We start from the raw sequence: 16,037 nt of genomic DNA, 5'->3' as shown, positions 1-16,037 counted from the left end.
TTTGAGGTCAGGAGTTCGAGACCAGCTTGGCCAACACGGTGAAACCCTGTCTCTACTAAAAATACAAAAATTAGCTGGGCGCGGTGGCACACGCCTATAATCCCAGCTACTAGGGAGGCAGAGATTGCAGTGAGCTGAGATGGCACCATTGCACTCTAGCCTGGGTGACACAGTGAGACTCTGAAAAAAGAAGAGAGAGAGAGAGAAATAAAGAGAAAAGAAAAGAAGGAAGGAAGGGAAAGGAAAGGAAGGAAGCAAGAAAAAAGAAAGAAAGGAAAGAAAGAAAGAAAGAAAGAAAGAAAATTTAAAAGTACATAGTGACTTTCATTTGAAATTTACTTCTAAATCAAGCCAAGTAACCAGAATTATATAATTCTGTTATTCAGACACCTTTTAGAATTGCTTTTACTGAATCGTAAAATGTTATGCCCTTGACTGTGTCCAAGTGTATTGTGAGGGAAATTCCTGTGAAATTTGCTATCCAACTTATTGTAGGTAAGTCCACTAAGGATTCTGCCCCTTTGGCAACAAAATGGACATTTAATGAAGAGCTTCTATCCCAAGAAAAGTTATGTTTTTGTTTTGTCTTTGGTCACTGTGATTTTATTTTTGCTATGGCTCTTATGGCTATCGGCTTTCAGCCAGTAGCCAAATAGGCTATTTGCTTATGGCTATTGGCTTTCAGCCAAATATTAGACCCTCGCTTACCAACCATGCAGGACCTTTGTGATGTGAATTTTCTGTATTTTGATTTTACTATGGTACTTTTATTTTCCCATGGCCTTTAATCTTTATTTTTATCCTACTTACTATATACATTTTGATGTGCCACCTAAATTCTTTATGGGGTGAGGTAGGATTAGAAAAAAGACAGATACATAAAGTCTCCAGGACCTTGGTCAACATGAGCAGCATGCCCAATGCTACTGTACCTCCCTCTCTCCCCTCCTCCCAAATACAGGCTTGAGCCTAAACCCAGACCTCACATTACCCATTGGAGTGTTGCTTCGAGGGGAAGAAGGTAAAGTCACATGTCTCCGTTTGTTCCTGGGCCTTAGGACTCGAATTAGAGCTTGTTTACAAGAGAAGCTCACAGCAGGATCCTGAGGTTTAAAAGGAAACTGTCACGCTTTGCTCTCATATTATTCATGAAACTCTCTATAAAACACTTTCCTTTCTTGGTCACTCACTCACATGCAAGTGGAATACCTCTCTACTCTCACCTGCAACCCAGCGGACCAAGTTCAGCAGGTTAAGTTAATCCCCCCTTCCTGTTCTGGCACACATTAAGAGCCATTCGCTAACCTCCTGTCTCTCAGTTCCTGGGGATGGACTGGCAGGTCATTTGCTCCTGAGGCCATTTTGGCCCCTTACAAATGGTTTTGGCTTTTTATCAGATGATCAAGCCCCCAGTGCGCGTCTTAGCTCTGTGCTAAAATCAGTAGTTTTAACACTTAGCTTCTGTGAAAGGGTCACTGGAAATAGAAATCTTGATGTACTACTTTCATTCATGTGCTCATTTAAGTCACAATTCACCGAGTTACCTAGCACTTACTATGTAGCAAGCAGTAGGCTAGTCCCTGGTGATTCAGCACTGAATAAGAAAGACTAAGCCCATCCCCTTTCCAAATCTCTCTCTTCCATGGAGTAAGATCTTAAAGCTTTTATTGATATTTGAAACTTCATTCCCTTCAGCTTCCTTTGAATATATTTTATTTCATTAGCTTAGCAAGCTAAAAACAATTTTCCAGATATTCCCTGGCTGCTGAGAGCTCTCTGGGATTGTAATGCTACGTACAGGACACAAGAGCATCTGCATGTAGATCTTGGATGCTGTGTTAATACAATCCAGCTCACAGGTACAGTAGCCATGGATGATGTCCACCAGAGCATTGACAGTAGCTTCAATATGAGTTAGTCCTAAAGGAGAGACAAACATTATTTGAAAATCTGGAGGAAAAAACTCTAACTACTTGAGAGTCTGAGACAAAAGTGTAACTTTTCATCTCCATGTAAAAGGTCATGCAAACAAAATGACAAACACTCACATACACACTCATTCACACACAGTAGCCTGTCAGTATTATTTATGATTTGTTTCATTAACAGTTTCCTAAACTCCCAAATTGTCCTCAAAAGTCTTTCCAGATATCTTGAGTGACAGAAATAAGTAGCTGTCCACTCTCTCTGGATATCAAAAGACAAGGCAAGGACATATGAAGAGGAAGGCAGATACTAAGGTGATGACAAAACATGACCTTGACTTGCCTTTTAGGTTTACCACCCAAGTGTCCTCCAAACATGAATGAGCACCAGGATCATCCTACTTTTCTATATTGCTATTCAGACCCTTACTCTTCCATCTGAATTTTCAACAGTGTAAGAAGTTAGAGACCAAATAGCTTAGAAATAGAATAATCCTCAAGATACTTGTGCCTTTTGAGCTGGCTTTAAGCCAAGTTGTCAAAGATTTTTAAAAACAATTATAAACCACTGAGGAGACACACACACACACACAAACACACACACACACACAAACACACACACACACACACAGTGCCTCTTTATGTAAAATATTCAACCCCGATGAAAAGATATGGTAGAAGAAAATCCCACTCTGCCACACTGCTAAATTCCTGTCTCAGGAACATTGCATTTATCTCACAGACTTCTACTTCCCAATTATGAGTTCTGGAAGAAATGGATTATGAAGAATGAAAGCTAATGGCTAACGGTCATAGCTGTTCAAAGACAGAACTTACATCAGGCTTCATTACCAAGATTCAAATATCCCTTTTAACATACCTGGAAGGCAGGCAGGTGCCAAGAAGGCATTCTTGGGTTTGGATGCATGGAGTTTCCAGAAGTGGTTCACAAGCTGGGTGATGAAACTACAGCAATCTCCTTCCAACTGCTTCTGCGGTTCCTTCCCTTCATCCATTCCTTCTAAGCAGGAGAAAGAAAATTATCAACGATGGTAAATCTGAGATGGAATTTAATTTGTTTTAAGGTTAACTCAGGTCAAGGAAGCTTGCCTGGGGAGGGAGTTTCAAGTGGGGCCCCAATCAATATGCCAACTATCCCTAGACTCCAGCAGGCACATCTAGGAAAAAAACAGTCTGGGAAAGGAATATCGCAGAAAACATTGTATGTTAGAATTAAGTAGAACGGGGAGCATTATAGGATGTTTACCGCAGATTCAAAGATCTCAGTTCCAACTGTTCAACTTCTAAAACGTAGAGGAACATCTGAACATTCTAGAGATCTCTCTAGAATAATTCTGGGATTGTAGTATTAAAAGGAGGAACAGAATGATGATGCATATGGGAGCATGTAAACAACACAGAATTGTAAAGGCAGCAATCAACTCAATTTGACAATGACAAAACAGGTTTGCTACCCAGCCAACAGAAGAGGAGATGAGGAAACAGCACTGAGCACTGAGAAAGCTGCTATACATATTAATAATAGCACTGGCAAAAGAATGGCATGAAAGCGAAAGATATGCCATAGTTGCTTTAAAGCAACCAGGGCCCAACCAAGCTTAGCTTTCCCCTGAAGCTCCTAAGAGGTAATAACTTCAGAGACAGATTATATCTGATGTCTAGAACACTAAATAAACTCGAGGATAATCAAAAGTATAAGCACTGGAAAAAGAATGTGTTTAAAATTGTACAATCTCAATGTCAAAAGGCCCTACAAGGTATAAAGACCAGGAAGCAAAATCCCTGTCTCTGGGCATGCAGTCAGTCAGAGGCCAGTAAGAACAGTAAGAATGAGAGGGTAAATAGGCATATGAAGCAGATCTCAGGACCACGGCCACAGAGGCCAAGTTCACCTGTTTCCATCTGGGGTAGCTTTGACTCCGTAAAGTGGACAAGGTTGTTGGGGCGCATGATGGCAATGGAGCGAGCTGTGATCACTAGCCTCTGGAACACCTCAGGGTCCAAATCCTTGCCCTCTTTGCTAGATGTGTTGAGACACTGCACAGCTTTGCTCAGCAAGGCCTGATCCTATAAAACAACAGGAGCACAGAGGGTCAGCCATAAGCAAGAGCTGGGTACAAAAGCAAAGAGGAGAGAAAAGCTGGCAGATCACCAGGATTATTACCTCCTCTCAAGAGAACAGGCCAATGAACACCAATCACCTACAACAGATCTTCAAAGCAGCCCCATATAGTTAAGTTTCTTAATACATAAAATATTAATGTCATTAAAAAATAAAAACCCTGCAGTATCAAAGTATGATGGGAAAATTCATATCTACTCAGTTCTCCAGAACTGCTAGATTTCTTTCTCCTACAATAGAAGAGTCATTTCTTAGCAAATTCATATTACCCAAGGACAGTGTTTCCAAAATTGTCTTTCCTTGAGAGACTCAGCAGGTTAAACTCACATTTCTCAGTTCTCCGGGTTGGAGGCACAGAAGCTAACCAAAGCTCTGGGTTGATGGCTCCTCTCAGAGCCCTTCCTCCTCAGGGGTCTGAACTCTCATCTTTTCCATCTACAGAAATTGGCCCAATTTGTCTCCTTTGGCAATGCCTTTCTTTTATAAGTGATACCCTCTTTCCCCAGATGTTCCCATCAGTGGCACTCCAAGAACTATTCAACACTTGTCTCACCAACAAGTACAGTACACTTCTCATGCTGTGCCACACCTGAGGGAGCGAAAACACTAGCAGTCTATCTCCTGAGGGACTCCCTCACCTCACCCTTTTCCAGCAAGAAGGCTACCCACGCTCAATATCCCTCCTTCTCTTTCTTAAGTCTTGTTGATCCTGTTAGAGTGACAGAAAAATAAGTACAAACCAGGGGCCCAGTCACTGGCTTACCCTCGGTTTTGAGTGGCACTTGAGAATTTCTCAGGAGAAACTCTGTAAAATGTAGGTCTAATCTGAATGCTATCCTCTCTCTACCTTACTTTGCTGTGCTGTTGCTTTACAATGAAAAGCTAACTTATTTGATTCCCTGTCAGCACTGCAATTTCCTTTCCCTGAGAGAACAGTTACCTTGTGGCTGTGGTAGGCCGAGCGGCTGGTGTGCAGGCTGGCCAGAAGGCTCTTGGACTGCTGCTGGACACTGGCAGGTGCTGGCAGGGACAACAGCAAAGTGGCCAGCTCCTGAGCAGCATTCTTGTTTCTCTCCTAAGGCAAAAGACAGCAGGGTTATCACTAACCCCACCAACTCAAGGCAGAATGAACTATCTACACTCTGCCTGCCCTTCCTTCCTTCTAGGCCACCAGGGCTAGGTTATGCTCCATGGACTGCAAAGAGAAAAAAAAAAAGTTTCAGAAATTATAATCCTCCTTCTTACCAGAGGAAGACATGGAATCCAAGCTCATGATTCCCAGAACAGTGTTCTTGTACCAACACGCATCCTATTCTATGACACACGCTCACTATGGGCCCGAAAAGTAGGACATAGGCCTTAAGCTGAAGACTTCTCTGGAGCTTCTTAGCAAATCAAGATTATGCTACTATAAATGTTCTTTAGCTGCGAGGCCTCAGGGCCTCAGACAACTCCACTGACTTTCTGCCTCTTCAGAAAGCTTCCATGTGCTTTGAAAAAGTGACTTGCCTTCTCGATGATTGGGCCAACGGCAAAGCAGCTTTCCAGGGCTTCTAAAGAACTCACAACCAGCCTGGGGAGACAGAAAACCTGGCTTGAGTACAACACCGTTCTCTCCGCCTTGCGCTTTAGCCTAAGCAAACTATAGTCATGAGGACCTTGGGGACAGCTAATGAATGCCAAATACAAAATCAAAGCACAATAAGACCTGCCACAGGCACCATGCATATCGTTTCCTATGTTACAGGCCGGGAGAAACCTGGCTCCTGCTCGGAGATCAACCTGAGGCCATGTTCATAATCCGTAACTCAAAGACAGGGCTTTTCTTCCTCAAAGAGGATAAATGTGCTTCCTTCTGCTGCCTGTGGCAGGGATCACTGAGATGGGCTTAACAGTCTTGATGCAATGGGACCCAAAGCTCAGGTGCCCAGAGATCAGTGGGCAAAAGGATACACAAAGGGAAAGGTAAAAACCATCCTCTTATATTGGAAAGTTTAAAGCTATATATGCACAAAGGCATTTCCTAGGAGTCCCAAGTATGGGGGGGAGAGAACAAACTATTTTTTAGGTGCATGCCAATTGCCAACATTCAAGGGGTAAATACAAAGCATCTTTAGAAAACTTTTCCCCTTAGGAAAGGAATAGGAAACCCAACTATTACTATTAAAGGTACCAAGTAACATGCTCCCCAGGGTTTACTCCTTTCAATTTAATGTGGCATAGTAAAAAGAACAACATCCTGACAGTTGAAGCTCTGGACAGAGAAAGAAAAGTATTCAGAAGGTAACTGGAAAGAAAGGGGTTAAGGGGTAGAGGAAGGCAATAAAGAACTAGGGAAGAGGAAACTGAGGCATAAAACAAATTTGGATAGAACGAGCTCTCTAGTGGGTTATCAGATGGTAGGACTTTGCTGTTAATCCCTCTACCCCAAACCCCCTTTTCATCCACTTAGAAAGGGAGCAGAGAGGACTAGGGTAAGGAAGAGAGAGTTGAGAGAGTGTCCGACATGGCCAACACCAAGAGTGCACTTACGATCTTCCATATACTCCATTTTTACACATGGACAGCTCTGTAGCCATGCAATGACCAGAACAGAAAGAAGCAGGAAGACTCTTCAACAGAAGCAGAATCAATGCAAAGCCACACCATTGGTTACACGGCTCTCTGACACACACTCACTCGTGCAGAGAAAAGAAAGAGGGCATACTAACCGGTCCAGCTTGGTTAGGGACTCAGTTTCAGAACTTGGGGGAGAAGCAAAGAAAAAAAAAAAGGAAAAAAATGTGAAGCTCAGAGAAACCCAGAAACACATCCTAAGCAAACCATGTATGGATAGGGCATCAGGGAAAAAGAAAGAGAAAGGAAGGGAGGGAGGAGGCTGCTGGTGGGAGGCAGTGATTCCAAGCAAGGCTATTCTTGTGACTTACAATGTAAGAAACTCAAAATCTTACATCATGAATTATAATATTTCATCTACCATGGCAAACCAGCAGCTACCTAGCACAAAGAAGCCAAGCACAATGCTTAAGAATATGCCACTGTAGGGAGACTTAAGGAAACTCTAGACTCTGCTACAAGAGGCAGCAGACAGCCTCTCTTGCTGGCAATGTTATTATCACAGAAGTAGCTACGCAGAGAAAGATGATGAAAAGATGATGAGCTCAGAATGGAAGGGAGGATGTTTTCCTATCATTTCAGCAAGCCTGGATCCTAATCTAGAATACTGGCTTGAGCATCGTCTAGCCTGTGGCCTCTGGCTACTCTAAAGGGTACCTGAGCATTATTAAGAGAAGGGACAGAACTTCTGTCCAGGGAGAGACTCTGGTGTCAGATGACTCTGAGCACATTTTTCAGGCTTTGCACGCTAAAGAGACACTGAATGTGGGCGAGTTGTATGAAAACTTAAAAAAATTCCAGGCTAGCCTTGAGATGGTTATTAGAAGCTGGCTCTCTCGAGACACAGGAAGGTTCTGCAGTGAGTGGAATGTGTAAAAACTGAAGCCAACCCCTGCCAGCACTGATACCTCTCCAGGACAGTTCCACTGGTCGTAGTGGGGGCAGCTGAGTCGCTATCTCCAGTGCCGTTGCTCTGGTTCAGATTTGAAGGGCAGATGTTGCTGACAGAGGCAGAAGGGAATTCTTCTGGGGGCTCATCAGGCCAGCCAAACTGCTCCTTAGTCTTGCCATAAATTTTTACAGCATCTATCATGGTGACACCTGCTGGATCCACCGAGGCCCCAACTGCAATAAGCAAGAGAGGCCTTTAGGAAGCACATTCTCTAAAAAGCCACCCCTCCAAAGCAAAGACCAGAACAGTTGGAGCAAAGAAGTAAATCACGTCAATTTTATAGACATAGAGAAACTTTATCTTCTGAGATATTCGCAGCACTTTAATCGTGTATAGATGCTGAATACATGTGGTAAAAGTTCCATGGACCAAAAGCCGATTACGTCTCCTACTCAGAAGAGTCCCTAACCATCACTGCAAGGGTCCTCTTCTGCTTCAGAGTATTGTATCCCCTACCCCTCACTCCCAGGGCTCTCTACACACTTTCTTTGTTCAAAGTACAGATCATGATCATTCACACTAACAGCAACTATATCTAGAAGAAAGAACATCAGACAGTGGCCAATAAATGACAGAGAAATGCAGTCTTGAGTAAGGCTCAAGGATTTGTATTCTGAGAGTTTAGTTTTCAGTGGCATAGCAAGCCATTGCCAACCATCTCTCAGCCATGTGTGACCTGAGGTCTTCCTCTGTGCGTTAAGAAAGCCTTGCAATTTCATGTCAATCTGCCTCCTCTCGGCCTAAACACAGAAGTAGCCCCATTAGTGAGGTGGACACAACACTATTGAAATGAATACTCAACACAGTGCAGCCCTATCTTTACTGCTACCATGCTCCGGTGTACTCCTTTCCTGTCACCTTGCCTCTTTAATACATCAAATGAAGCTCAAAGTTTCCTGACAAAAGGACAGAAAAATCAGTAGAGTGGAGAGATCCCAGAATGTTGGACAGCCACAGGCCAGTGGCTCCCAATTTCGCAGTCACAATGAGGACAGAGTCTGCACCAGGGGTTGGTGACTCACTGAAGAGGTTCAGCTTCTTATCAGCCTGCAGGGCTTCTTCTCTGGTGAAGGGGAAGTCAAACCAGCGTGAGCGACTCAGGTTGAGCTGCATAGTTCTGCCGAAGATCTCGATATATGATGGGGCCCGTTCTATTGCTTGAGTCCCAATCTGGATCCGCATGCCTGTCATCACCATAGTGCTATTGTTGTTACTAATCTCAATGGTGAAGCCTCCGGGCTGTAGGGAGACAAGGCACACATCAAGAAACTACAGAAGTTCTTAAGTTTTAACTAGGACTCCTTCTTCTCTGACATTGTCTCAACATGTGAAGCTCATTAAAACTTATCCTTTTAACTCCCTGGTAATGACTTCCTTGTTTCTAAAAATGGGAAAATAGGAAAAGAGAGCAGATTCTCTTCAATGTCAGGCTTCCTTCTCCCCAGTATTAACCACCTCTTTGATGTCCTCTACACAGTAATCCTGCTGGTATTGGTGGAAACCCAACCCGTACAAGTCCTTTGCCAAGTGAGTAAGAATATCCATTTTTCTAAGGAACCATTTAACTAGAACCGAGGGTTGTGACTGTGAGTATATACTCTATACTTGCTTTCTAAAAGGAGATGTGTTCTCAAACCATATTGTTTGAGTCCTTCTACCCAAGGATTGATCCCAGCCCAGTGCCATTCTTACCTTGGTGTTGGCCACATACATGCCAGTGGAATTCAGCCGGTGTTTTATCTGTTGTGCATTATAGACCTGTAGGAGGTCATTACCACCAAACTCCACATCTGTCAGCTGCTGGTTGTGTTCAAAAAAGTCAATGGGGAAAGTCACCTGGCTAGACGTGCGGGTTGCTGCAGAGAACGGTACCAGATCGTCAAGAGTCTCTCCCACCTCTGCCTCAACACCACTGGTAAAGACTCCTCCCAGACAGAGCCCACACTCACACTCTAATCTAAGCAAACTCTGGATTATAACATTTGCATCGGCATGATGCCTACATGTGGTTAGCTCTCCAATGGTTGTTATCCCTAACTATGACATGTCCTAGCAATACCAAGAAATCTGGCATTGGTATTGGGTGTACAGTTAATAACAATAGGCTCTCCTGTAACTGGGTTATTTAAAATAAACAATAGGAGCTACTTCTTTAATGAATGTAAATGAATAAACCATTCTTTCAAAATAGACTGTAGAGCAAATTTAAGGTAATGTGATGATCCCTGTAATGGTCTTTGCTTAGCTGGATTTGCTCACTGCTAAACTCAAGCTTTCACTTTCCTGAAGAGTCCTGAGTCAGTCAAGTGCTAGACCACCAGCTCAGAGACCTGTGGTGGGCTCTTCACTACTCAGTGGGAAATTAACCAACTGAAGAGGTCTATACTTCAATCAGTTCTTCAGGGAAGTCATTCTCCTAAACCTAGAGAGAACAATCTCTCAAATAAGGTCCAGGACATAACTCGTTACTAGGCACCAAAGAACTGCTGGCCTGAAACAGGCAGCCAATGGGTGCTTGACATTTGGAACCATGACTCTGCTTTTGGGAAATTAACTTTACAAAATGTGCAAGTAGGACAGTCACATTTCTTCACAGATATTTTCAACAGTCTATTCTGAGTCACTGTCTAGAAGACCACCATTCCTACTCCCCCACAAGTCATCTGAGAAGGAGACTTACTGATTGTAGCTGTTTTGCGCTTTCGAACAGGCTTCATGATGCTGATGACACTGCTGGGCTGCAGGGATGGCTGCAGCCAGTAGGAGGTGTTCTCCACGTTGGCCATGTAAATGCGCAGACTGCCATCCTCACACAGCAGAATCATTGTTGTCCGCTGCTGCTCATTGCAGGCCGTGTGCCTAATAGCAACCATGTCTTGGATCTAGGAGGAGAGGACAAAGGAGGGTCTTCGTTCCCACACCCACAGATCAGCATCCTCACAGAAAAAGAGGCAGAGATGCAACTGGTTTCATGGTCAGTTGAGGGGCTGTACAGAAGGGTGGCAAAGGAAAGGCATCTAGAAGAAAAAAGACTGAAAATCTTTTATGGGCCTCCATTGAAAGAGCTGGGAAAGTGAAATGAATATACAAACATAAAAAGAGACCAGGTTCACAGCAAAGTAATGAATGGGAAAATCTGGCACTGACCTTTGCTTTAGCAGGAAGAGTCTTAATCTCCTGGATAAGAAAAGTGTCTGGTTTCACCATAACTACCAGCGGCACCCCTGTAGTTTGCTGGACACAGCACACCAAGCCAGGGTGGTTCATCACCTCAGACCACTGGCAAAGAGCAGGAGAAGTCTTACTGCCACCATTGGAACTGCAGACAACAAAACTGGCCACAGTTAGAGTGTCAGTCACCATTTAATAGTTCTTTTCTTGACCTAAAAACCATCCTCTAACTGGCTACGTGACTCCAAAGCAATATCCTTGGCCAGGGACTCAGATTATCCACAGGTTAGTTTTATTCCAAGCCATGCACACATGCTCATACACCCCAATGCGTGCTTATGGCAGGGCAGTCCTCATTTGGAGTCTCCACTGTGAGGTTCCATGTCTGAAGAACAGGTGGCCCTATGTGCCTAGAGGCTATCAACTGCAGAGGGCCATGGAGCTGCCTAAGGCTAATGACCCATTGTCCTATCAGGATCTCCAAACACATCGAGTTAGTGTGAACTGGTATCCATTTTATTTCATCCCAAACCACGTAATTCCCAAAGAAAGGCCTGAGAGAAAGTGCTACAATGGGTCATCAATGGCAGATAAGAAACAAGAGAAGACACCATAAGCCTCTTCTTCCTCCTCCCTAAATGAAACTCTCACTACCTTACACACCCCTCTATTATTTGCAAACTTATTGCAAGTCTCTTCCTCCCCCATATCCAACCATGCCCCCATTACTGATACGTTCTATTTGCTAACAGAGTAAGTCTCCCCAGGAGAAAAACTTAAAGGGCATTATGGCAGAATGAGTGTCTAAGAGAAATTTAGGTTCCCTTCTCACATTAAAATCACATTTATAACATTAACTATAGGTTTTCCTTCTGAGTAACAGTGGACCCCTAAACTACCTCTGACAGCTTGGGGTCTCCACAGTGGAGGACAAACCGTGCAGACAACCCAACCTGCCAAACCCGGATGTTCCTTGATTTTAAAGATACCTAGCAGGGGAGAAAAAAAGGTTGGCTGGAGAAAATTAAGTTTCACAAAACTCAGAACAGATAGTAGATAGTGGGAGTGGAGATCCCACATTGAATGTGGACATTGCGGAAGCTGAACATTAAATGTTCATTCCCACCTTTTGATGTTGATGGGGAAGAGTTGCAACACCTCCAGGGTTGTCCTGCTGATGGTGGCTGCGAATGATTTGCCTTGACAATAGCTGAAGAACAACATCTGCAACACGTGGGAGTAGTACACGGACACACCACCGCCCGCCACCTGGCTGTTACTGTCCTGCTGGCACAAAGACACATATTTGCAGTAATTCATGTTGCCTTGGCTACCAACTTCCGGTTTATACTGGTTATTATTTTCAATCATGATCAGGTGCTCTCATACTCTAAGCATGAGATCCCTGTGGGTAAATCTTACAAAGACCCTGAGAAAAATGGAACTTGAAGTTGAATTAATTTAGCCCTAAAGGATAAGAGAGTTTGCTATTAGGTAGAAAGTTAGATGGAAAAACAAAGAAAAAGAAAAAAAGATCCAGTTAGATGAAGTCCACAGAAAAATGTTATAAAAGAACAAAGAAAAAAGAATAGAGGAGTTGCTAAATAATTAAATCTGGAATAGAAGGAAATAGCAACATGTGCTCTAACCTTCAGGTCCTCATGATTGATTTCCAACACATTAGTGACATAGAAGGGTCCCTGCTGGGCACTGCTGGCCTCTTCCATAAGCTGAGTATAGATGTACCCAGCCGAAGACATTATAACAATGATGTTCTTTCCCTCCTCATTGAAAAGGAAGGTAACATCTCTTATCTTTGAGCTTGGCAGGAGAAAGTAGAAGGTTGGACTCAAGGCATCAACAGACAGGTCATAAATCTGCAGGATGGAAGGAAAATTAAATAAGGGAAATCTATCTCAGTCCCATCCCCCAAATATCTTAGTGAATCCAAAGAGCTGGAACTGACCAATAACAGGCATTCATTCTCCATTCAATAAAAAAATGGAGTGTTAGGCGCTGGTCTTATAAAGATGAACAGAACACCTTTCACTCTCCTTCAAGGAATGAGTAGGGGACAGACATACATAAATAAATTCTGAAACAAGTATGGTAATAGGTGTGCACTTGGTACAGTGAGGGTAGAACCAGAATCAATTCCCTATTGCCTAAAGACAGAAAGCTCCTACTCAGCAACATAGCAAAAGTGACAAAATATGGCTTGTTATCATTTTTAGAGACAGGGTCTTGCTCTATCACCCAGATTGGAGTGGAGTGGCGTGGCATGATCACAGCTCACTGCACCCTTGAACTAAGCCTCAAGTAATTCTCCACCTCAGCCTTCCAAGTAGCTGGTACTACAGGTGAAAGTCATGGCACCCAGCTGATTTTTTTAACTTCTGGGAGAAGCCAGCACATAGTGATTCTGGATTTAAAAGTAGAAAAATTCTAGGGCCATATCATCAAAGAACTGTAACTGTACCTTAACAAAGTCCGCGGTGACAATTGCTAACTCGGTCTGTGAACCAGGTAACCACACGGCTTTGATGATGAAGTTCCCCGTTGCCAACTGAGGGTGCAAAACCAAGTGATCCGAAACAGAGCCTGAGCTACTAAAGGTGAGCACATGGCAGTCCTGGACAATGTTTAAGAAACAAAATGGTGAAAAGATGATCTGAAAAGTGGGCTAATTCATTTCAGAGTAATGACGTTCCCTTTTTTCCTCTAATATCCCCTGCCTTCAGACAGTATTTAGACTGTCTAGTAACATTCAGGTTTCATGAACACAAAGATTACTTCCAATATTGGAGAAATCTGAAAGATCTGGGAGAAATTCAAAGAAAAATTCCTTTTGCATTTCAGTAGGTTTTAAATTTTAATCTCAACAACGAATAAGAAAAAGTAGTTCTGAGAACAGGGGAGAGAAGATGACTAGAATCCACAGCTCAAGGCAATCAAACCTAGATCCGGATTTTTACCTTTAGCCCACAAACCGCCAAGTAGTCTTCCTTGCAGGGATTTCCTGTGAGGCTCAACACAGTAAAAGGAACTGGGGCAGAAGCCAAGCGGGTCAGAGTTAACTTCCTTTTGCTGGAATCTGCTTGCTTCAGGAGTGCAGAGAGCTGCAGAACGGTGATCTGCAAAGGAACAATGACTAATTTATTCCTACTCCTGGTCCTCTCAGAGAAGTCAAACCAAGTAACAAAAACTCTTTCAATAGGGATAACAGGTTGCACACTTTTTTCTTTACAGATAAGTCTAGTAGAAAATCCTAGATCAGTATTAGTCTCTATTACTCCTGGCTAAAAGCCATGGAATGTATTTCCATGGAGGACAGAACAGATAAGTAATGAAAACAATTTCTCTTTATATAGTTCACAAAATAGTTTAAGAATACCTACGTACCACTGTCCTTTTCTAGTTTTCTAGGAAACTGTTTTTAAAATGATTTTAGAGTTGTTTGAAGGACTATCCATATTTTCACTTAAAATAAAAGTTAAAACAACATTAGTGGTGATGGAGAGGCCAGAATACAGAAAAGTGTGAGTTAAGATACCTAGCACTCTTCCAACTTCTACTAGCTCTATAACACAATACAAACTTACTTATGTGCTTAACAGAGCTGGGATGGCACGGCAGGACTACATAAGCAACACTGAGTGTTCCTTTGAAAACTTTTGTCTCTCAGCTTATGCCCGCCAGAGTGACCAAACAGGGCAAGACTGGGAGCCAAGCCGTCCTCGGTAACTGCTAATCATTACTTTTTCCTGAGAGCTTTGAAGAATACGTTTTGAGTGGAAATTTACTAATTAGGAACAGTCCTAGTCATACCAGCTCTAGGTCTAATCAAATCAATTCAGGGTTCAAGTATTTGAAAAGCTCAACAAGATCTGTCCCTGAAGCATTCTTAGAACGCAGTGGACTTTTTCCCACAGAGGGCTAATCCGAATGTGGTCATCAATTTGTTTTGCTTAGCATTTAAGACAATATGACCTAAAGTAAGCGCACAAGAATTGGAGGACCCACCTTGCCCTTCTCATGGCTGACAGCCAAATGTTGGCGGCGCCCATGGGGAGAGGAGAGCACACACATAGCCACCCGCCTGAGCACATGAGCACTGATCAGCTGCCGGATGGTCTGGCCCTGGTCTCCACTGTAATTCATCCGCACATTCTCAAAGGCACCTTCCTGGGAGCCTAAGGTGGGAACCTGGCAAAGAAGGAAGCAGAGAAAGTGGGCAGTAATGAGGCAAATAAAATCAAGTGGATTCACACACTATTCATGTGCCTGAGACACTGCACAATTCAGTCATTCAAAAGCAGTGATTTCGGCCTCCAAACCATGGATGGCTGTGTAAATGTGTTAAAGTTATTATCAATCCATTAAGAATAACATAGTAAATGTTTTCATAAAGCTAAACTTAAATACAAAGTACTGGTCTTTTAAAAAAATGTTAAAATGTCCAATCTCTTACAAATTGTGGTGACAGATGACATTTGTTTTCATTGATCTAACCTGGCAACATAAAAATCAGCAACTTTATGGGCCCCCAACCCAAGTATTTTTTCACTTCATCTTTAATATCTAAAAACCAATGCTCTAAAAGTGTGACTGATTTTACGACTTCTTTTAATTCCAAGAGTATCAAATAAAACCATGACTCATTTTTTTTTTTTTTTTGAGACAAGGTTTCTCTCTGTCACCCAGGTTGGAGTTCAGTGGTGAGTGCAGTGATGTGATATCAGCTCACTACAGCCTCGAATTCCCAGGTTCAGGCAATCCTCCTGCCTCAGCCTCCCAGGTAGCTGAGACCACAGGCATGCACCACCATGTCTGGCTAATTATTTTTGTATATTTTTTATAGAGACAGGGTTTCACCATGTTGCCCAGGATGGTCCCGAACTCCTCTGGTCAAGTGATTTGCCCATCTCAGCCTCCCAAAGTGTGGGGATTACAGGCATGAGCCACTGCACCTGGCAAAAACTGTGACTGATTTTAATAAAATGCCAGAATATATATGGGTATGTATGTGTATATTTCCAACTGACTATTATTCCCTTAAAAACAGCCAACTTTGGCTGGGCACAGTGGCTCACACCTATAATCCCAGCACTTTGGGAGGCTGAGGTGGACAAATCACTTGAGCACAGTTGTTCGAGACCATTCTGGGCAACATGGTGAAATCCTATCTCTACTAAAAATACAAAAATTAGCCAGGCATGATGGTGCACGC

The 16,037-nt window shown here is 43.0% G+C and overlaps 1 protein-coding gene across 23 annotated transcripts in view; it reads right to left on the bottom strand.

The window, feature by feature from the left end:
• Positions 1-16,037, bottom strand: part of UBR4 (ubiquitin protein ligase E3 component n-recognin 4) — a 139,905-nt gene that overhangs the window by 69,019 nt on the left and 54,849 nt on the right. For 3 of the 23 annotated variants that reach the window (XM_009449501.5, XM_009449523.5, XM_009449544.5), the window contains exons 40-57: positions 14,831-15,013; positions 13,783-13,941; positions 13,287-13,439; positions 12,457-12,684; positions 11,934-12,094; positions 10,784-10,970; positions 10,317-10,518; positions 9,329-9,492; positions 8,659-8,875; positions 7,593-7,809; positions 6,780-6,812; positions 5,578-5,641; positions 5,009-5,143; positions 3,839-4,013; positions 3,036-3,119; positions 2,806-2,946; positions 1,799-1,920; positions 992-1,103 (exon numbers count right to left, since the gene is read on the bottom strand). In XM_009449501.5, the coding sequence (XP_009447776.2) occupies positions 992-1,103; positions 1,799-1,920; positions 2,806-2,946; positions 3,036-3,119; positions 3,839-4,013; positions 5,009-5,143; positions 5,578-5,641; positions 6,780-6,812; positions 7,593-7,809; positions 8,659-8,875; positions 9,329-9,492; positions 10,317-10,518; positions 10,784-10,970; positions 11,934-12,094; positions 12,457-12,684; positions 13,287-13,439; positions 13,783-13,941; positions 14,831-15,013 (2,737 nt within the window). The remainder of the gene's footprint in view (positions 1-991; positions 1,104-1,798; positions 1,921-2,805; positions 2,947-3,035; positions 3,120-3,838; positions 4,014-5,008; positions 5,144-5,577; positions 5,642-6,779; positions 6,813-7,592; positions 7,810-8,658; positions 8,876-9,328; positions 9,493-10,316; positions 10,519-10,783; positions 10,971-11,933; positions 12,095-12,456; positions 12,685-13,286; positions 13,440-13,782; positions 13,942-14,830; positions 15,014-16,037) is intronic. The other 20 variants (XM_009449536.5, XM_054680026.2, XM_054680056.2 and 17 more) reach the window with 14 other exon arrangements.

This window comes from Pan troglodytes, chromosome 1 (assembly GCF_028858775.2).
Source record: "Pan troglodytes isolate AG18354 chromosome 1, NHGRI_mPanTro3-v2.0_pri, whole genome shotgun sequence".
Lineage (NCBI taxonomy): Eukaryota > Metazoa > Chordata > Mammalia > Primates > Hominidae > Pan > Pan troglodytes.
The sequence above is the reverse complement of the archived record's forward strand: the minus strand, read 5'-3'. Positions and strand labels throughout refer to the sequence as shown.